General features: G+C 43.3%; 1 protein-coding gene across 2 annotated transcripts; it reads left to right on the forward strand.

Annotated features, from left to right (window-relative positions):
- Positions 1-224: 224 nt before the first annotated feature.
- On the forward strand, positions 225-23,983 carry pcdh12 (protocadherin 12). Of its 2 annotated transcripts, none has more exons than XM_033633731.2 (5): positions 225-3,220; positions 7,742-7,833; positions 14,455-14,606; positions 21,725-21,889; positions 22,001-23,983. In XM_033633731.2, exons 1-5 carry the CDS (start codon positions 356-358, stop codon positions 22,255-22,257), a joined length of 3,531 nt encoding a protein of 1,176 aa, XP_033489622.2. In that variant the 5' UTR covers positions 225-355; the 3' UTR covers positions 22,258-23,983. The 2 variants fall into 2 exon arrangements, with proteins under 2 accessions (XP_033489622.2, XP_033489623.2); XM_033633732.2 differs by having other exon boundaries at positions 7,745-7,833; positions 22,001-22,394.
- The last annotated feature ends 3,685 nt before the right edge of the window (positions 23,984-27,668 follow it).

Consider the following 27,668-nt stretch of genomic DNA (forward strand, 5'->3'; position numbering starts at 1 on the left):
AGCAGCTGTATGAGTGAGTAACACCAGCAGGCAGAGAGTGTGGACGGAGACAGGATGATATCTTAATGATAGCTTTCTAAAAGTGTCTCCTGACCAGGCTGGAGCTTCAGTTTTTCTAGGTATTCCGTTTTCTTCTTGTGGTTTTTTGTTTTTACGAGAAGAAACTGAGGATTATTGTGAAGAAAAAATGGATTTGATCTTTATCTTATATAATGCTCGTTGTAGATAAACAGGATATTTTTCTCATCTACTTCAAAAGAAAACAGTTTCAAAGTCATTTTAAATTTTAAACTCTTCACAGGAAGATTTTTAGAAATGTGCGTTTAGCCATTAGAGATTTTTGTTACTTCACGTCATGATGCTTCTGGCTCTGCTTCTGGTTCTGAGTCTCTGCTCTGACGCTCGCTCCACCGAGCCGTCATCGATAACTATCCAGTACCGGGTTTGGGAGGAGCAGCCAACGGGAACCCGGGTCGGACAGCTGGTCGATGACCTCCGGCAGAGGGATGAAAGCGGCCTCCTGGAGGATTTCCAGGTGGTGGAGCATGGGAAAGCCCTTCCCTTCTCCGTCAGCACTCGAGACGGGGTCGTCTCCACCCAGGGCCGGCTGGACAGGGAGGAGTTGTGCCGTGGGTCAGACCTGTGCGAGCTGGCCTTCAGCGTCCTCTACAGGAAAAGTGGAGCTGTGAACTGCCTGCGAGTTCGCGTGGAGGTGATGGACCTGAACGACCACAGTCCCAGCTTCCCCAGCACGCTGCAGGAAGTGGAGATCTCAGAGACAGCCAGCCTCAGGATGCGGATCCCTTTGGACCGGGCGGTGGATCCTGACGCAGGGCCAAACAGCCTTCAAACCTACTCGCTGTCCGTCAACCAACATTTTGCTCTGGACGTGACAGTCGCACCAGGTGGGACCAAACAGGCAGAGCTGGTGGTGATCAAAGAGCTGGACAGGGAGGTTCAGGACACGTTTGACCTTACCCTGGTGGCATGGGATAAAGGGAACCCACCCAGGTCTGGGAGCACGTTAGTGCGTGTTAATATTCAGGACTCAAATGATAACAGCCCAGTGTTTGAGGACAGCACCCCTACTGTGGAGCTATCTGAGGACACAGCCCGAGGGACAACCATCATCAACCTCAAGGCCACTGACCCGGACCAGGGGGCCAATGGAGAGGTGGAGTATTCACTCAGTAAGCATACCCGCCCAGAGGTACAGAGACTTTTCTATGTGGACCCACAAAGTGGAGCTGTGAGTCTCAAAGCTCCTCTGGACTACGAGGCCCAGCCCTCTTATGAAGTCATCATCCAGGCCCGTGACCGCGGGCCCAACGCCATCCCCACACACTGCAAACTGCACGTGAAGCTTCAAGATGTAAACGACAACGCCCCGAGGATACACATGACCTGGACTCCACCCAACTCACCTGTGGCCACTGTGCTGGAAGGAGCACCTCTGGACACCTTCCTGGCTCTGGTGATGGTCTCTGATGCCGATTCAGGAGAAAATGGCAAAGTGAGGGCGCTCATTCAGGAAGAATCAGGCCCTTTCCGCCTTAAACGCATCCACGGTGACAATTACATGATTGTTACAGATGGCAGCCTGGATCGAGAGAAGGTCATGCAGTATAACATCACGCTGCTCGCTCAGGATTACGGAGATCCTCCGCTGTCTTGTGTTAAACACCTGCCTGTCCATGTTCTGGATGAGAATGACAATGCCCCGGTGTTCTCCACCTCCCTCTACAAGGCCTCCGTCAAGGAAAATAATGTGGCAGGCCTCCATGCCCTCAAAGTTGAAGCCCACGATGTTGACCTGGAGTTCAGCGGGAGAGTGTCCTACTTCATACGCAACCCCAATGAAGTGGAAACTGACACCGAATCTTTTTCCATCAATCCGACCAGTGGAGTCATCAGCGTCCAGCGTCCTCTAGACTACGAGGAATCCCGCTCCTACTCTTTCACGGTGGAGGCAGTTGACCAGGGTCATCCGCCTCTCACCAGCACGGCCTCCGTGCAAATAGACATCCAGGATGTGAACGACAACTACCCTGTCATCAAGGAGCCAAAGCCCAGAAAAGGTGTGGCTTCTCTCAGTGTACCTGTCAACACAGACAAGGGGGAGATTGTGACGGAGCTGGGGAATGATATAGAAGAGGACTCCACCCCTTCGCCCATCAATCACTTGGTCAGAGAGGGACTTGTTGGATTCCTTGCATCCACCATAAAGGCAGAGGACCCAGACTCGGGGCTGAACGGACAGCTCAGCTACCTCATCACAGATGGAAACCCTGATGGGCTGTTCTGGTTGGATCAGATGACAGGCCAGCTGTTTGTTAACACCACCAATGCCACCGAGCTCATTGGGAAAACTTTTAAGGTGAACATCGCTGTGTCCGACATGGGCACTCCCAGCCTGAGCACCAAGGCCACTCTGGAGGTGACTTTCATCAATCTCAGGGACCACCTGAAGAACTCTTCACCTGGCACCCGCGGACAGCTCAGCTTCACCATGATGATGGCGATCTGCCTGGGTGCCACCTGCCTGCTGCTCCTGTTGGCCATCGCTTTGGTAACAACGTTCTGCCGCCCAGAGAAACGGGACAGCCGGGCGTACAACTGCAGACAGGCTGAGTCGACGTACACTCGCCACCCGAGGCGCCCACAGAAGAACATCAGGAAGTCTGACATCCAGCTAATTCCTGTCATCAGAGGGCGAAAGGAGGAGCCTCTTGAGGATGATAGTGAAGCCCAACCACTGGCTCCTCCTCCAATGGTGTCAGACGATGCACAAACTGACAGGCAGTATACCTTAACGCCATCAGTCATGAACACAAGCTTCCATTCCCAAGGCTACCCTGAAGGGGATCAACCTGCCACCCACCACAGCAAGACGCTACGGAAACCTGGGAATATCGAACTTGATGGCACTTTGCCTCTGACGCCTGCCAGCTCATACAGAAGTCTTCGGAAAGCAAGAAACCCTTCGTCATCCTCTTCAGTCTCACATTCGAGCACCTTGAAGCGTCAGGCTCACGTTGGAGGGGAGGAGGCGGAACGGTTGAGTTCATCATCCCAGGCGACTCTCAGGAGGCCGAGGACCTCGGAGGGACGAGCGGGGCCCGATGCAGAACATCGGCAGATGCTTCGAAACCTGGTTCGACTGTCCATGGCTGCGTTTGGAGACTCCATCGAGCTTTCCTCAGCTTCCCCAGAAGTGCAGGTGAGCTGCCTTTTCTCACTGATTCTTCCTCTGTGGTACCTGTCAGTGAATTGCAATGGTTTGTCTTGGTTTCTTGGCTCGTATGTGAATGTCACATGTTAAATAACTGAAAGAGATCAGATTTTTTGAAGTGGGGTTGTATGGTGTACAGTATCACACAGGAGGCAGGAGTCCGATATGGAAGCTAAGCAGTGTACTGCAATTAATAATTATGATGACAATTATAATTGTTAGTCAATATCTGCCTTACTTAACTAAGCTACTAGTATTTGCATCTCCGGTACTTTGGTCTCTCCTCGTCAGGGTTTAGGGGATTGGGGGAAAGGGAACCAGGGAAATGTCCGATTTTTTCTTGTATTGTGCCACATTTGTGACGGCAACACTGTCTTTACCGCCTGTAATATAAACACTAAACAACTGATCACAAAAAGGAAAAGGACAATAAACAAATTGCAAGCAATATAGTCCACGATGAGCAGCGCTAAAATCAACCTGCGTAGTTGTCCCTCCATTGTGACATTAGAAAGTGTCACATTTATCTTGCAAGTGTACTCTTCTTCAACGTTTGCTTTATTTCCTGGATTTTTCCCACATGGAAATTCTGACCAATCAAGAGCAGCTTTCTCACACAAGGCATTTGATCTGGTCCTCTTGTAAATGCTGCCGTGAGAACACGATCCAACTCTCTGCAATTATACAACTTTGGAACAACATGCGTCCCTGATTCAGACCAAAGGAGACAACAATGTTTTGCTGCGGCCCCCATTCACAGCAGTAGATTGTTTAACTTCCATGTCAGACTCCTGCCCACTTCTCCAAACTGGGGGTGTGCCGACTGATATCTATAGACAGCCTATCACATACAGTAGATAAGTACCTCATACAACTCCACTCCTAAAAATCTGAACTATCCCTTTAAAATAAATCAAACATTACATCATAGGACTAAAATTCATGCTTCCAATTATTTTTTCTTTTAGGCTTCTTCTATATACATTTCATTAATGATTTAACTAAACATCTTTCTATACATTCTCCACAACAGCTGGAACATTATGGTTAATGCTCCTCTGCTGCTGCTCTCATTTAAATGTCACTGACTTCCATTTAAAACGTGTGATCGCATTTATTTCAACATGTGCTTACAGTTACTGCTGGAGTAATTAAGTCTCCCTGCAGTCTCTGAGATTAATCTGAACAGACGTCCCCCCACAGACCAGCTTCCATTACACTTTCCCAGCAGCCTCTCTGCTTTTTCAGCCTCCTATATGATGACTTACTCAGACAGCCTGAAGGCTGGAGTAAAGAGGAGGTTTGTGTGTGTGTGTGTAGGGGGCGGGGGGGGGGGGATGGATCACTGTGAAGCCAGAAAGCAGTGAGTTTATTCAGGTGTTCATGTGTCACAGACAGAAATCCCCCCCGAGAAGCCCTGACAGTCCTTTTTACTGAATATCACATATCAGATTCAAATTGGAACCAGGAGAGGAGGACGTGGGGGGGTCTGAGGAGGTGAAGGGGGGTGAGGCCAGCTAAAGTAAGCGGTGATGTGTTTGTAGTGTAAGATAACACCACTCTGACACGCTGCTCTGTCACTTACAAATGACCCAAAAATCAGTGTCAGCGAGCTGAGCTGCTGCAGAGGGAAGAAATACAGCTAAAAACAGCAGCTCAGAGTTCAGAGCAGGATACTGAGGAAGAGTCACAGATACTGAGGAAGAGTCAGAGATACAGAGGAAGAGTCACAGATACTGAGGAAGAGTCTGAGATACTTTTTCTGTATTTTTCTTTTTGTCACTAAATCACATGAAAAGACCTAAACTGTAAAGTGTCACCTTTAATAAAAAGCTGGTCACTGTAGTTTCAGCAAACAAGAAGGAACATTTACTGGGAACTATTTCAGCTGTGATGGTTCAGTAACTTCTTCAGATCAAGGATCATTCAGGAGTGAATCCACATTCAGTATGAAGCACCACTCACACTCACACCACAGGTCAATATCACACTCTCACAGTGAACATCATTAAAACCTCTGTCATCCGATAAAGCACGGCCTGACACACACTGATGAAACCATACTGAGGTTTAGAAAACTGCTGTGTTTGCAGTAAAAGGTTCAGTCAGTGCACACTGTAAACCTCAATCAGTCCATGACACCAAATTTTAATGTAAAGTCTACACAAATGCTAAAAACTTTATGTTCACTTGACACAAAAACTCTTCCCTCATGAGCTTGACAGAATTGTTTAAGTCAACATTTTTTTTAGTTTAGTTTTTAGATAATTTGACTAAAATTTATAAAACTGATTTAACTAATTAGTTTAAGGCCAATAAACAAAAATGTGTACTTACCATATTGGGGCATATTGGGGGTTAATGGGCAGAGCTAGCTCACATGAATGCACAAGAATTCATAGGAAACAGTTACCTTATCAATAATGTACTGTAAATTAAATGCTTCTTGTATGAATAGGCCAATTTATTTTCACAAATAATGTGTATTATATGAGTATTTACAGACACATTTTAATTTTTGAAAAATAAAAAACTTAAATTCCCAAACAATAATTTGGCGGCCCCCCCTGCAGTAACTCTATGGACCCCCTGTTGAAGACCAAACACATCTTAACAACAAGGCAGTCCAAAGTGTAAAACTTTATGTAAAACTTTAAGAGCATCAAGACAAAGTGCAAAAGAAACACATTATGAAATGACATTTAAAAGCGATTTGAAACAGGTATTATGGAGCAAGAGAATAGTAAATAAAGACAAGCCAAATATGAAGTACAAGAATAAATAAACAAATATTTGATCACATTAAAGGCAGCAGCAAACAAAAAAAGTCTTCGGCCTTTATTTAAAAGAACTCAGAGATATGTGGTGCATAAAAACTTAATTCTACTTCTCCATGTTTAGTAAATCAAATTGGAAAAGTTACAAAAAAAATGTTACATGTGACTCGTTCATCTCAGCTTAGTGTTTAAAGGAATGTGGACAAAATCAGACTGAAGTTACTGACATATTTTGGTCATGTGAAGTGTCCTCTTCAGTGACTCAAATAAATACTGCAGCAGGATCAAAGTTTCCTCTGATTATAAGAAATTCATCATAAAAATTGAATTTAGAGGATCAGATGTCATTTCACTAAAATTCAGTGTTTGATGTCTTTATAAACTTTCTGTGGGTTTATGAGACGGAGCCACGGCTGGCTGCTGTTGTAAGAGGAAAAGAACCCACTCAGCACTTTATACCTGCCATTTAATATTTAATAAGGAACATGCAGATACATTTTTACAATCAGAGAGTCAGAACATCGTCCTGGTGTCCAGTTTTAAACTGTAGAAATGCTTCGCTGGTTAAAACACAGACTGGCGTCACAGAGGGCAGAAGTTGGTGCCAACGCCCAGCAGACAGAGAACAAAGAGCTCGGCCAGGTCCAACATCCTCACGTGAATCCCATCAGAGAAAGGAAGAGGCCTTTTTCTTTTTTACCCAGCATGCTCCTCTCCTTTACCCTCCCGCTTGGCCCAGTTGGCAACCCTCATGCCTCAGACGTTCTCTCCTCCCTCGAGGTCGCAGAGGAAGAGGCCTGCTGGATGTCTGGGAGGAGGGGATTTATTGTTCACCTCCACCTCTGCGCGCACACACACACACACACACACACACACACACACACCCCTCCTCCACTCATCCATATTTCAGATCCATCCTCGAAGGAAGCCAGCCAGAGAAGAATAGGCTTTTACGTAGAGGCCATTTCCTGTCGCTGCTGCAGCATGCACGTGCAAAAACACACAAATGTCATGGCTAAAACAAAGACATATATTAGTGTGCGAGCACACACACACATGCATATGCTTACTTTCCCCGGTGTGTGTGTGTGTGTATGTGTGTGTTTCCTCCCTGGTGTGCAGTGTGTATCCGCTGTATAACAGAGCTGTCAGCAGAAAGCTGTGAGCAGTGAGACGGACGCAGGAGCTCCGTTCTCACACTGTTCGAAACAAAAAGAAAATGTTTATTCACTCTCTACCTGAGCGTCACACACTGTTCATACACCAACACACTCACTGATCACATTAACACAGTCAGAAACATGACTTGGACTCGAGTCAGATTTGAGTCACAGATTTTATGGCTTTAGACTTGACTTGACAAAATCAAACAAGACTAGTAACTCAACCTTGACTTTAAAAACACCAATGACTCATGACTTGAGCCTTTTGTCTTAAATACTTGATATTTTCTGCCCCCAACCCAAACATTTAAAAGTATGTTATTAAAAAGTGTGTCACCAATCCATTATTTCCCCTTATCTCCCGTAATAAAGTTGCATAAAAAAACGGTAAGTCAAGGCTAAATATTAGAGTGCATTATGATTTGTTTGGCACTTGAAACCCAAAGTTTAAGACTTATTTAAGACTTGTTGTCAGTTTACCTACGGGTGTCATTGTGAAGAAGGTGGAAGGAAACAAATATTTAAATTCATTATTCTAACTTCTTCATCCCTCCTCTTCCTCCCTGCAGCAGATCTCCCAGCTCCTCTCCCTCCTCCGGCAGGGTCAGCTGCAGCCCAGGCCCAACTTCAGAGGGAACAAATACTCCCATCGCAATGGCAGGTCAGTCGAAATCCTCCTCCTCCTCCTCTTAATCCCTGTCCTCAATATATCCCGCCATCCTCCTCCGTCCTTCATCCTCCATCCTCCTCCTCTTAAGTGTAGACACAACAAAACCACAACAAAGTCAAACCAAACTGCCCCCTCTGTGGGTAATGAAAAACCTTCACATTTGATTTATGGTTTCACGTCTCTGTCTGTCCTGAACGGCTTTTACATTATTGTTGTTGTTTTTCATTTATAAACCCTAAAACTGACATTACAGCATCTACCCACGTGAGTTTATTGGAACTGAAGTGTGTAGTTCTTTAATATGAAAAGTTATGGCGATGTTACACATGTAACTGTATAAAAAGTTTATGGGCTAAAACAGGTCGATTCTTCACTAAATAAACAAGATCTGTATTTTTTGGGGTTAATGTGTCTCATCTTAGGGCAACATGTTGTCACAAACTCTGGGCTATTTGTATAAAGTTTAGGTAAAGTCAGTCTCTGAACGGCTATCAGTCTGACAATGATTCAGCCTCTAAGGTCAATAATTCAGAGGCTAAAGTGTAGCCAGCAGATGTTTGAGCCAAGACTTCCTCTCCTGTGCACCGCAGTTGTTTACAGTCTGATTAACAACTTGAGTTGTGAGAGTAGAGCTGAAGTTGAGAGACCACGTGTAGGACCAGTTAGTTTCTTCACTGCTGCTCAAGTTAGCTAATAATGCTACTGAAACTCAAGTAGCAGCTAATCAGTCTAATAGAGTCACGTAATGTTAGCTGGCTGATGAGGCTAATAAAACTCAAGTAACGTTAGCCAGCCAGTGTTGCCAACTTAGCAACTTTGTCGCTATATTTAGCAACTTTTCAGACCCCTCTAGCGACTCTTTTTCAAAAAGGCGACTAGCGACAAATCTAGCGACTTTTTCTGATGTTACTGAAGACTTCTGGAGACTCTGTTGTGAGAGCACGTATCATTCTTATTCTTCTCAACAAGCAGCGGATGCTGCCGTGGGCTCCTGTCTCGCCTCAAAGCACTCAGACGGCCCAGTCCTCCCTCCCAGCAGCAGTCAGAGCAGGAGATGTTAACCCCTCCACGTCTAGACTGCAAATGAATCGGCGTGCGCGGAACCGCCGCTGGCTGATCCCGACCGGGTTTACAGTCAGGGCGGGATGTAAATGTAAAATTGTCTTTGTCTAATATAAATCACTGAAAGAAGGTTCATTTGTAGTTCTAAACATATTCAGGGTGTTTTTTTACTCAGTTTTTGTCTCTCCCACGACGTTATTCCTCTCTCCTACAGCAGCCATTACAATTACATGCATATGGACAATTATGCAAATTAGGCGATGACATCATTTAGCGACTTCTAGTGACTTTTAGGACAGCCAATAGCTACTTTTCTTACTGAGGAGTTGGCAACAGTGTAGCCAGCTAATAAAGCCAATAAGAGTCACGTAATGTTAGCCAGCTAATGAGGCTAATAAAACTCAAGTAACATTAGCCAGCTAATAAAGCAGACTCAAGTAGCAGCTAATAAAGCGAATAATAATAAGTCATGTTAGCTACCTAGTAGAACTAACCTAAGAAACCCAGAAAGCTAATAAAAATCAAGTCATGTCAGACAGTTAATAGAGCTAATAAAAATCAGATAGCCAGCTAAAAGCTAATAAGACTGACGTCATATTAGCCAGCTAATAAAGCTAATAAAACTCGGGTAGCCAGGTAATAAAACTAATAAAACTCAAGTCATGTTAGCCAGCTAATAAAGCTAATAAAACTTAGGTAGCCAGCTAATTAAGCTAATAAAACTCGGGTAGCCAGGTAATTAAACTAATAAAACTCAAGTCATGTTAGCCAGCTAATAAAGCTAATAAAACCTAGGTAGCCAGCTAATTAAGCTAATGAAACTGATGTCATGTTAGCCAGCTAATAAACCTAATGAAACTGGGAACTGCCCATTGGTCCGACATCCCATTGTTCCCACCATATTAAACCCATTGTTCCAAAGTCTGTTCCGAAATCATCATGATGCCCTGTGGTTAAGGTCTGGTTAAGTTTAGGCACAAAAACCACTTGGTTAGGGTCAGGAAAAGATCATGGTGTGGGTTAAAATGAAAAAGAAAGTGACAAACACATAAGCCGTGAGCCTGCTTTGCCTCAAGCCTTTCCCAGCTGACCCAGAGCCGGTCGTGCAGGGGCGTCGTTTCAGCAAAAGCTAAGGTATGGTAATATGACATGACGTCACAGAGCTACTGATGATGGAGTTTCAAAAACATGAACTTATATAAAACTTCACTATGGTCTTTGACCTGTCAGAAGTACATACTATGCTATTGAAAACTGTTTCAAAGGACATGAAGCTGTTTCTCACATTCATAATACCTCATGTCTGCATGTAATGCACGACTTGGTGAGACCTATTTTGGCGCATATTTCAGCACCACGGACAGCGAGCGGACGTTTAATTATCATTAGTCATGTGTTTAACTTCACAGAAAATAAACAAAATAAAAGCTCATTTCTAGAAGATAACCAAGGGGTCCGGTGTATGAAACACAGTAAAACGAAGGCCAATTTGGTACAATACTGTATAGGCGAGCTCTCTGTATAGTGTCTCCAGAGACCGAAAACACAAGCTTAACATGCCGACATGAAGAAAAAAACCCCACATACAATCAGATAGGCTTCAAGACATCATTTAGACAGGCTGTCTACAGCAGCAGAGCAAAATGCTTTTACAACACACAAATAACTCACATAACTCATAACTCGCAGAGGAGCGAATTGGTGAACAATTTGATTCACTAACACTCGTATTCACTGATGAGCATATTATTGACCTATTTAAGTGCAATACAATGAAAACAACCAGCCAGTGCGCCTCGGACTATCTAACATATCACATCTGATCACTTGCAACAAATATGAAGGACACTCACAAGTAAGATGACTACAGAACCTCTTTTTTTTTTTTTTTTTGTCCCGATTCCAAGGTATGGCAGCTGCCATACCTCGTCATACCTAAATGACGCCTATGCGGTCGCGGCGCACCATCAAGGCAGAAATATGCCGCCGGGAGCCGTTAAGCACTGCAGACTGTCGGACTAATGGGATGTCGGACCAATGACATGGACCCATGAAACTTAGGTAGCCAGCTAATTAAGCTAATAAAACTACAAACTAATACATTTGTATGTAATAAACAACCAAGGTACATGGTTAGGTTTAGAAAAAACATCATGGTTTGGCTTAATAAGATATTTACATAATGTAACATCACACGACATACGTCACTAGCATAGTATGCTACACATTGTAGCACACTACATTCTAATTAAAACAACTCCATTGACTTTCGCTTTCACATGGGAAAAAACAGCAGGTTCCCAGGTCAAAGTTCAGTGTTTGTTTCACAACGTCTGTGCTAGCGACCAACAGCGTAAAATGTCTTTTAATGTTTTATGTGGCATTTTCTTTTGATGGCCATTTTAATGCCAGCGCTCACCTGGGCATAGCACCGCCCAAGATGACTGTGATTGGTTTTAAGAAATACAAACAACCCAGAGCGTTTTTTCCCCCTTAGTGCAGAATTATGATGGGTATGCAGGACATTTCGTCCAATGTGTTCCACCTCCGTTGCCTCTTAGCAACTACAGCCTGCTCAAATATTATTGGTAAACACCACTTGGACTACAAAATGTGCTACAAAATCTCATCCTTTTGCCTTCAGAACATATGCAGACGTATTTGTAGACATTAGATGCAGAGTAAAAAATCAGGGCACTTATTGAAAGTCATTTAATTTTACTGTAACCTGATGTCAGGTGGTCACACTGAGCTTAGTTTGTGCTGTCTGTGGTTTTTCAGTTCATGATGTTGTTTTACAGTAGATTTGATATTGCAGTGCACGTCAGCTATTCAGTGTATCATCTTCTTCCAGGTGGTGATAGACCGACACTGACACAAATCACAGTCTTTTAAACTCCACACACACTTTGACTTTAAAACAGACTGAAATCCTAAAGAAAACACTTGATGTGAATCTTTCCTCCTCGTCTCCATGTCTGAGTCCATCAGCAGGGGTTTGTTTCAGAGCCAGCTGGCTGCAGGTTTCAGACTGTGATCACTGCTGCGCTCTCTGATCAAACCACACCGACTCTGATAGCAGGACACACACACACACACATTAAAGGGGAATGCCATGTATTCTAACAGCTCACAGATGGTTTCTTTTGTTCCTGAACCTGGACACTGCAGGTTGTTTTTGTGAAACCGCTCCTCTCTGTGGTTATTACCACAGTTATAACCGCCTAGTCAGATGTCTACCCCCTCTGTGACCCTTTCAGAGGGGGCGCCTGCTTGTTGTTGACGTGGTGACAGACTGAAGTTGATAAACGTCTTCCTCATGTTTCTGACCCACTGACCAGCTGCGACTGAAACAGCAGCAACACACAAACAGGACACAAAGTCAAAAACTCAATGTCACAGGAAGAGTGTCTCATAACCCCCAGGAGTGTGTTAAAGTGTGTGTGTGTGGGTGAGTGTACACAGGCAGGTTATAGCAGCTCTATCTGAGTGATTCAGAGTCTCTGAAAGGAAGCAGCCACCTCAGCGTCACTGTGGCGATGAGATTAGATCTGACATCACCTTGATACACACAGGGCACTGTTTCATTCCACACACCTTTTTGCACTTGAGATTCTTCTTGATCTAACAGTGCCATGGATACAGTCAAACAGTCATATGAATCACTTCGGAGCATCATCTGTGAGGACTGTGGAACGTACTGATGTCAGATCAGAAAAGGCTCATGTGCGTAGGTTTGAAAGTCCTGGATTAAAGTGGTGTTTTCTTACTGCCAAGCTCCTTTTTGAAGATGAAGTGTGTCAGATTTAGGGAGAATTAGTGGCGTCTAGCAGTGAGGACTGCAGATTGCAACCAGCTGAAACTTCTCCTGGTTAGAATTCCTTCAGTCTTCATTGTTCAGGAGCTGAATTATCCACAAAGGTCTCTGCCTCTCAGAAACAAACAAACCAGGTGATTTAAACCTGGTAAAAACACTGAATAAAGCAGTTTCGCGGAGGGTTTGCTAACTACGGTGGCCGACATGAAAATGCGAATGTCCCTATCTAGAGTCAGTGTTTAGTTTGTCAGCTCTGGGCTACTGTAGAAACATGGCGGTACAACATGGTGATCTTCATAGATGATGACCACTCCTTCTGTAGATATAAACAGCTCATTCTAAGGTAACAAAAACACAACAAGTCTTATTTTAAGGTGATTATGCACTAAAAAAAAAAACATACTTATTATATTGATTTTTTGCCATTATATCACCATAAATCCTACACCGGACGTTTATGCTCTGATCATTTTGTGAATCCTGACAGGAGAGTTGTTGTTTGACACATCCGTGATAAAATCATGCAGTAACATCATCACCTCACAGTCAGATAAGATTTAAATCTTTGTTTTTTTACGGGAATAAAATGAGGTTGTGTGGTTGCTTCAGAGTGACTAACGTATCCGTGAGCTCACCTTTATCTGACTGACACTTCCTGTCTGAGCCTCCCTGTGGCTACACACTCTGATACTACAGAGTGTAGTGTAGTGTAGTGTGTGTGTGTGTGTGTGTGTGTGTGTGTGTGTGTGTGTGTGTGTGTGTGTGTGTGTGTGTGTGAGTGGTTATCAATGGATTTGTCACCTGAAACCTCAGGCATTTTATCACCATTTTATCTCCCTGCACCAAACCACCAAAGCTCTGGTCTGATACACCGACTCCTGTCTGCTCTTTATCTACATTTATGTTCTTTGTTTCTCTGTGAAAAAAAACTGTAAGACAAGGAGGGTTGTAGGTCAGACATTTCAGAGGACGTAAACAGAAGAAAACACTTCTAACTGGAGCGGGTCTTTAAAATTCAGCTGACATCATGTTTTATGCATGAATTTAAATGTTCTTTTCATTTTCTGTAAATTATTTTTCACTTAAAAGCAGTGTCTGTGTTTTCTTGCATCAGACAAAAAGTTTTCCATCAAAACTTTTACACAAACAATATTTTGCAAAAGTTGTCTCAAACCAAGTAGGAAATATTTTACTACACCAACACTTTTTTCTTTTTCTTTATAAATTAAAGGTCTAAAGATAGACAATGTCATATGTTATACAATCTGTAAATCCCTCTGGAACTAATTTGTGATTCTGGGATATATATAAATTAACTGACAGTTGACTTTATTGGGTCTAATTTTGGTCTGTCAGTGTTCTAGTTACAGTATATGGTTGAGAAATGTCCAATTAGAACTTTTACACTGAGTTTGTTTCAAAGCAAACTGGTGAACGAGTGTTGAGAATCGAATTCTCTTTTGTTAAAGATATCTGTCAGGGGCTTTTTGCCTTTACTCGATGGGACAGCTGTAGTGTGAGAATGAGGGGGCATGACTTGCAGCAAAGGGCCATGGGTTGGAACCTGCTCTACTAGAAGCGCTAATGGGCGCCCCAGAGAAGTGGACTTTCTGATGAAGGATTCATTGGAGTATTATTCCTGTCCTTAGTGTTTGGGACATGTTTGTTGGAGTGAGTGCATGTGTGATGTAATCTGACAGTTGTGTGTACGTGTCTGTGTGTGTCGTGTGCAGGTATGGAGGCCAGGACTGCTCTGATTGGCAGAGCACCAAAGACAGCGGACATGGAGAGAGCGAGGCTGGAGATGTGGACTGGGAACCAGGAAGAGACTCACCCATAGACCCTCAGCTGGAGGAGGGACTCAACCACCTGCTCAACCACCCTGGTATGCACACACACACACACACACACACAATTTCTCTACCAACCCAAGTGAGGTTTTTCTTCTTCGTCTTCTTGTTTGTGTTTACTGCTCGACTACAAACCAACCAACCAACTGTCCTAACCTACACCGTAGCCTGATGTGCACAGACATCCTGTTATTTCTGTAAGCTGAAACCATTTCCCTCAGTGGAAATGAAGCTATTATTTACTTTTATTTCATACATAACAAAAAATAAATTGTGAAGACAATAGCTAGGCTAATTTATACAATGTAAAATACCATAGGCTTGTGCTAATAACGTTAGCAAGATTTTGTGACTCAACTGTGTTTATGTTTACCATCTCACTACTTTGAGTTTCGCTGCGACCTCCTGGTGAAAGTCTTTGATTTGTCGAGACAAAAGCAGCTGAACTTTGACCCCTGCAGAACACAGACCGGTCACTTACAATGGACACACACTGACACGTGTAGAAAACAGGAAGAAGAAAGCAGGAAATAACACAGAGGCAGGTTAGGATACATCCACATCCACCCACAGGCTCTGCTTGTCTGAGTCTCTCACTACGATCCTAACTGCTAAGAGACATGTTGTTTTTATGTCTACAAATGTGACGTTTTATGGTTTAAATTTCCCCCAAATACCTCACGGTGATGCAGTGCAGCGTCAGCCAATCATGCATTTGTTTCTAGGTGTGGCTGTGTTGATTAGCTTAGTTAGCTGACACGATGCTAGCTTTGTGCCCACTGCAGTGCACATGGGGATGCAATGGGGAGGCCAAATGTGACGTTGAAATGGAGCTCAGACATTGATGAAACACAAAGATATATTTGTGATAATAATACAAATAACCAGCACCAATTCATCAGTGAATGAGTATGTGTGTGTGGGCGGGGCATAAGTAGGAGCCTCAGTAACAAGTGTTATGATCATTTTAGGATTAAACTTTTACTGTCATGTCAATAGCATGTTTTGTTATTAGCATGTTATATCAAACCTTGTTTACCCCATTCTGAGCCATTTAAAGTCAGTCAGAGAGATACGCGTCCAGTGGATTGGTCGATGAAGATGATGATGATGGTCATAGTTAAATAATTAAAATGTTTTTGGCTGCCAAACATCAAACACACTTAAAGCTCATTGTTCAGCCTGGAATTCCAGAATGTAGGCCAACACTTGGTTTGTGTATAGTAGATGTGTGTGACTGTGTGAGTGTGTTAACAGTTTCTTCCTGGTATTGTGGTGGTCAGAGCCCCGCGGCGAGCGGAGGGGTTTACCAGCCCGGTGATGGTAGAGCGAGCTGCACTTTATGACAGGAGAGACAGAAACAAAGGAGTGAGTGGGAGTATGTTGTGTTATGTGCTTGACTCACCTTTTACCCTGCAGGCTGTAATATCAGTGTAACTCGCACCACAATGCTGTGACAGCTCAGTGTGTGTGTGTGTGTGTGTGTGTGTGTGTGTGTGTGTGTGTGTGTGTGTGTGTGTGTGTGTGTGTGTGTGTGTGTGTGTGTGTGTTGAAGCTTTGATAAAGCCGTCAGAGCAACACATTCCTTTCTCTCACATATTTGTTACCTGCCTCTTCTTCTTCTTTTGTCCTGATGAATCTTTTAAACTCTGAGCTGTCTCTTTGTTCAGGTCTGAAGATGATATCACCAAGTTGAGAGTGTGTTGCTCAGTGGTTGTGTTTCTCAGGTGTTTTATTGTTTAGCATAATAAGTTTACAATGATAGTTATGTGTTTTTACTGTAGTTTGAAATCACAGCGGCTCTCCGTCGACTGTAGCCCAGTGATTTGAGGGCTCTTTAAAGTTATCTACCGTGTTTTTGTGAGAAACTGAAGATGAAAACTTTCCTGTAAAACAGTCAAAGGACAAACCTTGTGATATTCAACATGCAATGATGTATCCTCTCCCTCCGATGTTGTTAAAACTAAATCGGACTGAAACTGGACTTTTAAAATCCCTGTAAACATATTAGTGTGACTGAAATGGTCCTAAAGTTAATTTCTCACAGTGGGACTAACACACCCAGATCATGTGACTCCTGCATGTATACAGTCAATCAGACCCAAACTGGCCGAGGCGCTCTGAGCATGCTCCACAGTTTCCGCCCCGGGCTTTGACCTGGAAGTCCAATAGCATTAAATGTGTAAGAGAAGAAGAAGCCGGTAACAACATGGAGAAATCTACATCCAGAGCCGTGACTTTTTGGACGGACCAAATGTACAGAGCTGTAAAGTTGTCCACCATGGTAGCAGTTAGCTGCTAGCTAACCGTAGCTAACTTGTTTGTCCATTGTTTGGTCTGTGACGTAATAGGTCAACAGGAAAAAGGTCCAATACTAACAAGCTGAAAGAGGGCATATCTCCACCTATCGTAGAGGAGTCGCACATACTTGGCTCACACACACACACACACACACTGTAGACTCAATCCCACAAACACCGTGCTTCTGCTGAAAACACTCACCACATTTTATCCACCGCTGAAAATAGTCCCCAACAAAGTCACTATTTCCTCCTGTTTGTTTGATTAAAACTACAGTGAGCTGCTGCTTGAGGGAATTACTGAAGAAACCATAAATCTGTGATCTCAAAAATGTGCGTCCTCAGTAGGAGCCAGTGGGATTGGAGCTGAGAGACACAGCGGAGGAAAGTCACAAAACTTTAAGAGACAGACTACATGTTGTTAGCTTTGGTTCATAAACACAGCGGTGGATAAAGTACCTGAAAGATATTTTACCAGAAAATGACTTGGTTAGAAATTACAGTCACCTATTTTAGTATTACTCGAGTAAAAGTCTTAAAGTATCTGATATTTTCTGTGCTTAAGTACCAAAAGTAATACTATGATTTTAAATGTACTTGACAGTAAAAGTACAACTAAATGCTGGTAATAAAAAGCATGCAGTCAGAATTTTTAGGATTATGAAGTTTATTTCTTTCTAACATGAATGCCACTTTAAAAATTGAGCGTACTTTATGCTTGAAGAAAAAAAAGAGGTATTTTTCACACCTTTAAGGATTTGAAGAAAAAACATCTGCTTTTCCTGCCATGGCATTCCTTCATTTGTCCGTCCGTCCCTTCCTCCCTCCCTCCTTCCTTCCTTCCCTGTTTTGTAGTAAATAACAAACATGCTTAGAAGAAATGTAGTGGAGCAAAATATTTAGAAAATGTAGTGAAGCAAGTACAGATACTCCCAAAAATACTTAAGTATTGTAACAAAGTATTAGTACTTGACAGCTGATATAAAGTTGTAACTGCAGCTCTCATCCTCATCATCAGATCACTGACATCAGCTTTATTGTTCTTTAATGATGCACACTGTGGATTGATGCATCACAGATTTACACCAGCCTGAAACAAAAGTTCAAATTTGATTCTCCAGATGAAATGAGGGGTGAGTTTTTATTCACAGGTCAAACAGACATGAACGAGACTTTTTAATCATGAAGGATCTGCAGTAACTGGATGTGTTCAGTAACTGAGAGCATTTAGTGTTTAAAGGATCCGTGCTGAAATACTGCTGAAACAAAAGGAGGAAAGAGGGGGAAGGGCTTTAACTGTGGGGGCGCTCGGTGCCACACTGGGTGTGTGTGAGTGTGTGTGTTAGTATGTTAATCCTGTGCATCTGGTTGTGGTTAGATGAAGGAGACCGCAGCTCCTCAGCAGGACAATCAGTCTGAACTTTTACTTCACTTCATTAATCTGACGGCTGGAATCTCAGCTTCCTTTGTACGTGCACGTATTTTATATTTAGACTGAAGTCAGTCTGTTTTTTAGGAGCTTTAAATTCGGCCTTTGTTTCAGCTCAGTGACACGATGACTTTTACATTACTAAATCAGGAGAGGAGCATGCAGTGTTTTTATTGATTTAAGAGCAGATTAATCTTTGTACCTGGTTATCAGTAACTTAACACTCTCACTGGGGATTTGCTTCAATACTTTAATTCAATTAAATGTTGAATTGTACTTTTATTTGTAATTAATGGAGAACTCAACAAGTAAAGTACTTCTACTGGAGCCTGACCCAAACCTCTGAGATACTACAGAGATAGAGAGATATCACATACCAACATACGAATGTTGGCAGATAAGTAACACAACACTGCAGTAAAGAAACGCCAAATACACTTATGTTTGAAATAAACTGTTGTATACTGTACATCTCAGCTTAAAACAACAAGCTCAATCGTCTGCTGCAGGACATATTTTGGCCTTCGCCATGTCCTGAAAAAAATGACATCCATAGAAAAGTTTGGTCTTATTATGAACCGAAGTATCTGCAGATTAATTCCATATCTGATATTTTTTGATCCACCAAAGTTGGGCACCTTATGAGAAGAATAAATCAGTTGTGTTTGTTATTGTCTCCACCATCTTGACTATAAAGGTCAATTTCACAAAGCTGCACCGTGGCCCATTAACTGTAATAAAGCACATTAAGTCTCAAATAACTAAGAGTGAGTTACTGTCCTAAGTGAAGGAGCTCAAGTATCTCGAGGTCTCGTTCACATGTTAGGGTAGAATGGAGCTTGAGATGGATCAGTGGTTTGGTGGGACATCTGCAGTGATACGGGCGCTGTGCTGGACTGTTGTAGAGAAGTCCATCTACGTCCCAACCCCCACCTATGATCATAAGCTCTGGGTAGTGACTGAAAGAATGAGGTCATGGATACAAATGGCCAAAATGAATTTCCTCAGAATGGTGTCTGGGCTCAGCCTTAGAGATAGGGGGAGGAGCTCAGACATCTGGAGGGAGCTCGGATTAGAGCTGCTGCTCCTTCACGTTGAAAGGGGTCAGTTGAGGTGGTTCAACATCTGATCAGGATCCTCCTGGACGCCTCCTGTTAGAGGTGTTCTGGGCACATCCCACTGGTAGGAGGCCCCGGGGCAGACCCAGAACACACTGGAGGGATTACATATCTCATCTGGCCTGGGGATGCCTCAGGATCTCCCAGGAGGAGCTGGAAAGTGTTGCTGGGGAGAGGGATGTCTGGAGTACTTTGCTCACCCTGCTGCCCCCGCGACCCAGCCTCAGATAGGTGGTTGAAAATGGATGGATGGATAGAAGTCTCAAAAAAACACTTGTACTCAAATAATGCCTGTAATCTATTTAAAATGCATTTTAAATGCATTTAGAGCTGCAGAATAAAATGAAATAAATAACTTTATCTCTGTTTCAATTCACTGCTGATATTTTGGAAATGTGTCAAAACAGCAGCAGACATTTAAACACATTTCTGTCTTTATGGCAGGTCAGACTGTCTCCATGTCCACACACACACACACAGAGCTGTTAAATACTGAGACTGAGACTTTTTATATAGATAATTATATTAATGAACCCACTGTACTGGTGTCTGTGTGATGCTGTTTCACTCGTCTCCCGTACCGTCCTCCAGTAATTCTCCACATGCATGAACAGATTCAGCGACATGCTGAGCAGCTTGTGATTGTTTTTAGATTAAATGAGATCAAATGAAACTTAAATAGCTCTAACAGGGAATCATGTTGTTGTATGAGCGGATAAAGAGACACCAGGAGGAAGAGCAGAACGTAAACAGGAAGTGATGAGGATAAGATCAGAGGAACAAGGGTTTTCTTTCACATTCTGTGCAGCAGACAGTCGGTGTGTTTTACACAACATGAATAAGTGAAGTGAGACGTATAATCATCTCGGATGAGTCTGTTTGTGTGTTTTCACTCAGACACACCCGGCGTTTACGCCTCTTACACTCACTGGAATGTCAGACTGGAGGCCAGGAGCTTTTTTTATGGCGGTGTGGACGTGATGTTTAGCCCTACGTACGGAGCGCGCAGGACGCCATGGATGGCAGGAAGAGCCTGCTGACAGCAGCCAGATAAAACCACTGTCATTTCCTCCTTCTCTTCCTGCCTCCCGTCCAGCAGTTAGAGGGAAACTAAAAGATTAATCTCAACCTGTGATCTGCCCTGCAGAGGTTGATCAGAGCAGGAAAATTAATCTGTCAACCCAAACATACCTAAACACGTCACAGGAGCTTCACGGGCTCTGCTGATAGGAGAGCAACAATCTGTTCAAAACTTTTCAAACACTGAAACACCATCATGGGTTGTTTGCACCTTCAGTTTATTACGACCAATGTTTATGTTTGTTATGCAGCGACCTCCAGTGGCCATGGTGATAATGATGGGCCCTGACCAAACTGCTCCAGTTTCATAAAGTTAATCATGTTTTAATCTGCAGCCTTTAAGGGCATATTCCACTTTTGTGTGTGTGCATGAGGGTCCACTTTGGTCTGCTCGATGTAAATGTTGTCATCCACCCATGTCTACGAGGGTCCACATGGATCCCTATGTGAACATTTGTTAGCAGCCTATTTTTGACTGTGCAGACTGCAAAGCCAGCACACTGACTGCACATGCTCCAATCTCTTGCTCCACACAGTGTCCAACACACTGCGGTTAGCTACAGCCGCTGCACCACAGTGAAGTTAGTTTCAAACTGGCTATCTGAAAGACATTCACTGCAGACTCAGCAGCTCATGTTTCAGTTTAACCTGACGCTGGCAGTAGGAGGACTTTAAACTAACCTCTTAGACTTTCAGTTAACTGCTGGAGGCTGACACGGACCCTCAGTTGTACTATGAAGGCGCGGACATTCACTCTGGAAAATATGTCCGAGCCTTGATAGTCATATATCATTTCTGTGTTGATCTCCTGCCACTGGTCAGGTCACTAATTTGGAAGCGCTCCTGTGGGTCGTATTAGAGGGGAGGAACTGACCACCTATATGTAGCCGTATGGGGTTGGAGGACTTGTTGCAAACTTCTTAACATAGATCTCTCTCATAGACTGTATATAAGGATGGATGATGCATCCCCACCCAGTAGTGGTCTCCACGGTGGAGCTCCCACCCAAACACCCATCTGAACAATTGTGAGCAGCGCCATTGAATGCGAGCACACCAATTGGCTAACAGTTTTCAATCATGGCGTCAAATCACAGAACATGAAGGGGGCGGGCTTTATGATCTGTACTGCAGCCAGCCACCAGGGAGCGATGGAGGTGTTTCGGCTTCACTTTTGGGGTGCTGTCATGTTGCCCATCATTTACAGTCTCTGATCTCTCTCTGCAGATGACGTCTTCTCGGAGGTGAATGACCCGGCCTGGATGGCCCGACTCTCTCTCCCACTCACCAGCGATTACCACGACAACGTATTTGTCCCCAACGGGCCTCCGTCCACTGACAGCGAACTCCTGCCGAGGGACGCCCTGGACTCCTCGTCTTTCTCCACCTTCGGTAAAATATTTAATTACTATTATAAATTATTTATATAAATAATGATAGATTTTGATAATGACCTCAGACATGACAGCAGAGTGACACGTCCCTCTCTGCTTCCTCCTTCAGGTAAATCTCCAGAGAAGGACGGCCCACTGGGCGGGGCCCTCCTGTCTGAGGTCAGCACGCTCTTTGAGATGCTGATGACGCAGAAGGCAGACTCACACCCTGGTCCTCGGCCTGACGTCCTGTACCGACTATCTGCAGCATACCGCCGCTCACTGGGCCTGGATGCCAACGCCCCCTCTGCCGCAGGCAACACACAGAGGAACTCTGGGAACACTGAGAAGAGGTCGGGTCTGGCTTCACCCTCAGGACTTTATTAAGAAGTCCGTTCATTGAACACTGGAAAAGACTGAACTCATTAATGTCTGAGGATTATGTGGTGAAATATTTCATGATTGTAAATAATGTTTAGTGGGGAAGAAATGAAGAGGGGTCGAGAAAGTCTGTTTGAATGTCCTCTGATGTGACGGACCAAAAACCAGTGGTGCTCATTTTGATTTTTATAAACAAAAGCAGTTGTTCTTTACTTCAACTTTTGTTAAGAGATTAACTAAATGGAGAAAATGTATCACTGCAGTCAGTGGTGTCCCATTTCTCTACCATATGTTTTTAATGAATGAACAGGACTTGCAACTGAAAAACAAAGCACAAAAACTGGAATTAACCACTTCATGTCAACGTTAACACACCCAGAGACAAGTGGCAGCCATGAAGCCAATGAAGCCATTGCTCAATTGTCAAAAACTGCAATTCCTCTAATGACCACTTGAGGCTGACTCCAAGAGCGAGTCAATTCCCATAGACCCCCAGCAGATTTGCAGCAGATTTTGGGCACACCATACCCACTGTGCCACAGGAAGTTAGCATAAAAACAACAACTAACAGATTGATGAATGTATTACAGCTCTGTTTCTACGTTTTTGTCCCAGACCAATAATTCGTGACGAGACGATAATGTTGCAGAGAAAAGTAGCAGTGGTGTGAACTGGCCGGTCTGAGCTCGACTCATGCCGGCTGATGGTGTCACCTGGTTTGAAAGCAGGTCACCTGTTTCAACAGCCAATCAGCTTGTAGTGAAGTCCGCTGGTCATGTCAAAGTCAGGTGCTCCGTCCTCGCCGAGCCCTCTGTTTCCGTCCTCACGGTGTGCTGGTGTCAGACGGTGGGTCGCTGCTGTTGCTCACTGTATGTGCTATTCTCTAATATCAAATATCTCAAAAACAAAATATGCCAGGTTTGTACATTTCATTTTAACCTGAACAGATTTACTCACTCATGAATGCACATCGGTGTTAAAAACAACAGATCCTCTTATAACGGTGCTACAGAACCTGTTTCCTTTTTACCATTAATAAATCAAAGTATCAGACACATTGAATCAGTATTAATTAACAGTAAATGAAAGGTATCAAGTGTGACTGAAGGAAAGTGAAGTGTACAGACTGAAAGAGACACCAGGAGGAGATGGACGATGATGTGAAGGACAACAGGAAGTGAAGGCAGGAACTTCAGACACAGTAGAAATTAACATTAATGGTGGATGTGAAAGTTTAAAATGTCTCCTTGGTATCTTGATGCTGTGTCAACAGATGATGAAATAAAGTCAGCTATAGGTCTGGGTTTCGGCTGTCTGAGAATGAGCTGGAGGAAATGTTGCTTTGTGTTTTTGTTTATCCTCGAGACTAAACAGCGACGAGCTGAACGCAGGGAGAGAAAGAGGGTTTGTTGACTGTCTGGATGAGCCCTGCTCTCCATCCACACTCTGTGATTACTGTCTGAGCTTCCTCGGGATGATTTGGGAACATTAGCTGTTGAATTACAGGCAGCAGAAACTCTCCAGTCGTCTGTTAGTAAGTTATTGGTGTCACTTTCATCCAAAGTTGTCTTTTTTTAAGGTTTTGTTTTTTACTGTGTTTTGCAAACCAGATGAGCAGCACTTTGTACATAATGTTTTTGTAAAACTTTTTATATCAAGAAAACTTTTGTGAATCATTTTTGTCTAAACATAGTTTTGTAACTTTTTCAATAAAGTTTGTATCATGTTTAAACTGAACGTCACAGTGTTTTCATGACACTGACAAAGGAAGGAACTCAGAAAGCGTTCAGAACCTCTTTGGAAAAACAACAAATTTTACTATTAAGTGTGTGTGTGTGTGTGTGTGTGTGTGTGTGTGTGTGTGTGTGTGTGTGTGTGTGTATATATATATGAACATCTGCTTACATTATGTGGACTCGCCTCCTTTCCGTAGGATCAAACATTTGGCTTCCACAAAGTTTATTTTAGGATGAAGATTATTTTTTGGTGCAGGTCAGAGTGATGATGGCTCAGGTTTGGCTGAACCTCCAAATCATAAATAATGAGGCTGTGTGTGTGTGTGTGTGTGTGTGTGTGTGTGTGTGTGTGTGTGTGTGTGTGTGTGTGTGTGTGTGTGTGTGTGTGCTGCTGAGATGTTTCCTGAGCGCAGAGCCCCATCTGATGGCTGACAGACACATTACACACAGGTGATAAATACAGTAACAACAGCACCACCCGGTGGCAGCAACCGAGAACTGACGCTCAGCTCTTTGTGTCGTGTGTCTGTGTTTGTGTGGAACTGATCAGTCAGACTGGGTGATACTGGGTGAAGCATCAGAACATCCACCCTTTTGTAACTGCTGCAATAAATTACACCCAAAGAAAAAAGTATACTTTCAATATACTCTAATTTACTGTGTGCTGATTTTTTTGTGATGCTCATTGAGACTGGCAGCACAATGATTAATGAAGCTTTGGGTCTTTCTTCCTTTTTGTGCTGATAAAAAAGTGAAGTCTCAGGGTGCCGGACTCAGCAAACACAGTGACAGTTTGCAAATTTGTTTTGTTTTGTTTGTAAATCACTGATTTTATTTCACCTCACGAGCGCATTATAAACGGGTCCATTATGTAGGATTTAGGGGGAAAATATTGTGCAACGTTTCAATCTAAAAGATCATCGTCAGGCATTTTGAAATCACCAACACAAAGCAGAACAAGCTCTCAGGTAGTTGTGATCAGACTGGGCCAATCAGAGCAGAGCTGAATGGCGCTCTCTGACACTCCAACATGGGGGACAAAACATGTCTTCATGAAAAGGAACCAAAAACAACAAATGCAGTACTATACAAGGATAAACTGAACACAACACATCAGAAGTTACATCAAAACTATGTCACAAAGCACCAAAAAAACACTAATCATATAAAACTTACAGAGAAAAATTCATCAAAAAAACAGAAAGAAAAAATGAGAACAATGAGTTACTCTCCCAAAAGGAGTTTAGAAATTTTGACAAGTTCAGTCTGACAATTAACCAGAATGAATTTAGCTTTGACTTAAGTGTTCAGAGTCAGAGCTTGCCTTACTTCAGGTCAGCAGCTTCAGAGAAACACTAATATGTAACGTGAAACTGCTTTATGATGTTTTCACTGGTTTAAATCACCTGGTTTGTTTGTTTAGGAGAGGAAGAGACCTCTAATTAATTCAGTTTAATTTAATTCCATCACTCTACCAGAGCTCCATCATACTGTCTCTTCTGTGAAGACCTCCACCTGCTCTCAACATTATTCCACCTAAACTCTTCAAAGAAGTATTTGGCACCATTAGCCCCAGCGTTCTTTCAGTTATCCACAGCTCCCTGGAAACCAGCCACGTTCACCAATATTTCAAAAATGCAGTTGTCCAATCTCCAAACTCCCCTTTCTGCCTGAAGTAATGTTGAATCAGCTGCTGTCCCACCTGACTCAAAACAAATTCCAGTCTGGTTTCAGAGCCCTTCACAAAACCCAATCAGCCTTATTAAGAATAACTAATGACCTGCTCCTAGCTGCTGACTCAGGAAACTGCTCCGTCCTCTTCCTCCTAGATCTGACTGCAGCCTCTGACACTGTCGATCTCTCTATTCTCATTCGCAGATTAAAAGAACAGGTGGACGTCTCTGTTTCTGCTTTAAACTGGTTCTCTTTACATTTATCCAACAGATCCTTCATTGTCTCTCAGTAACTCATTTTCTTCCTCAGCTCCCACCTTCTGTGGTGTACCCCTAGGTTCCATACTTGGTCCAATGCTCTTTCCCATTTATGTAATTCCATTAGGCCACATTGTTTAAAAACATAACATATTTTTTCACTTTTATGCAGACAACACACAGATGTACCTCCCCTATAGAGCCAAACAGCATCAACACACTAACTACTAACTCAATAACTGTCTTCACCACATCAAATCCTGGATGGCTGCAAATTTAAAAATTATTTGGACCGCAGCACTCAACCAGCATTATTTCTCCTCATCTTATATAAGTTTGACAAACAAATAAATCAAGTTGTAAAATTAAGTTTTAACAAGGTCAAAAAAGAGGGAGCACATTAACCCCATTCTCTCCTCCCTACACTGGCTGCCTGTAAAGTCTAGTTCACATTACACAATTTTCACCCTGATTTTGTGTCACAGAGACTATCATAATCTTTTGAGTGTTCGTACCTGACGACGTGTGTTTCTGTCAGCAGAAGTCTCGCCAACTGTGTTACGACCTGTGTGTGCACAACACAAGATTTCTCGCCGACAGAGCCCCAGATAACGCGGTGACGTCACCAAACTTGGAGACGACACATCGTAAAGGCATGGATATTCTTCCCAGTGTTGAATCAGATCTGCCTCCAAACACAACGCGCTCCGACGCCGCCATTGTTGTTGTTGCTTGCCGGCTTGTCAGTGTTGCCAGATCTGGGGAGAGAAACAAGCAACCAGGGCTATGGAAACAAGCCCAAAAGAAGCAATGGATATATATAGAGAACGGCGACGTTTAGAGAGCAAGCCCAAATAAGCAACTCCACTTTAGAAACAAGCCCAGAAAAACGCAACCCGATTACCAATATTTGTAAGCGACTTTACAAAAAAACAAGCCCAAAGTCGCGGCTAATAAGCGGACCTGGCAACCCTGCAGCTTGTCCTCCTCACATTTCGTCCGTCCTCCTGCGTGCTGACGTAGGACGTATCCCGCCTCTCATTGGCTGATGCTCTTTGTCAGTCGTGTCACACTTCTCCAGTTTTCTAGCATGCCAGATATCCAGTCCCAGTCACAGACTGGATATCTGGGGGGCGACTTGCTCGTAGGCTTGTTCACACATGAGGACTTGTGGTGGCAAATCGTGTAATGTGAACTAGGCTTTAGCTACAGAATACATTTTAAGATTCTGATGTTTGTCTGCAAAGTGTTGAACCACCTCGCCCCCCTCTGACATCTTAGAGCTCTTCTCCTTGCATCACACTGTGAGAGAACTGAAATCATCTGACCAAAAACTTCTGCCTGTCCTGAGAGCCAGGACTAAGTGTTACGGGGACAGGATTTTCAGGGCTAACATGCAGACTCCACACAGAAGGACCACAGGTATGAACCTGAAACCCTCTTGCTGTGAGGCAATAGTGCTAACCACCATACTGCCCCGATTATTGTCAAATGTCGAAATAAAATAATGCATATATGTAAAATATTTCTGCGGTAGTCGCATGTTTCTGGAGAAAAACAGTCTCGGAGGAACCTGAACAGCTGAACTTTGTGTTTCTACACCGAGCTGAGACTTTTAACATGTTTCACTGTAGTTGTGTTGGGAAAAGATCACTTCACAGCCAGTCGGGTGAGAAGGAATCATCATAACAGCTGAAAACATTTTTAAAACAAATGTGCCATGTGACCATTGTGTGAAGACAGACTATCT

This window comes from Epinephelus lanceolatus, chromosome 7, assembly GCF_041903045.1.
Source record: "Epinephelus lanceolatus isolate andai-2023 chromosome 7, ASM4190304v1, whole genome shotgun sequence".
Lineage (NCBI taxonomy): Eukaryota > Metazoa > Chordata > Actinopteri > Perciformes > Serranidae > Epinephelus > Epinephelus lanceolatus.

What these genes read in the sequence shown, in the direction of transcription:
- pcdh12 (XM_033633731.2), top strand. Translation starts at nt 356, where the DNA reads ATGATGCTTCTGGCTCTGCTTCTGGTTCTGAGTCTCTGCTCTGACGCT. An exon ending in CCACCTGCTCAACCACCCTG is followed by an intron (nt 14,607 to 21,724) that starts GTATGCACACAC and finishes CTCTCTCTGCAG; the next exon opens with ATGACGTCTTCTCGGAGGTG. An exon ending in CTCGTCTTTCTCCACCTTCG is followed by an intron (nt 21,890 to 22,000) that starts GTAAAATATTTA and finishes TTCCTCCTTCAG; the next exon opens with GTAAATCTCCAGAGAAGGAC.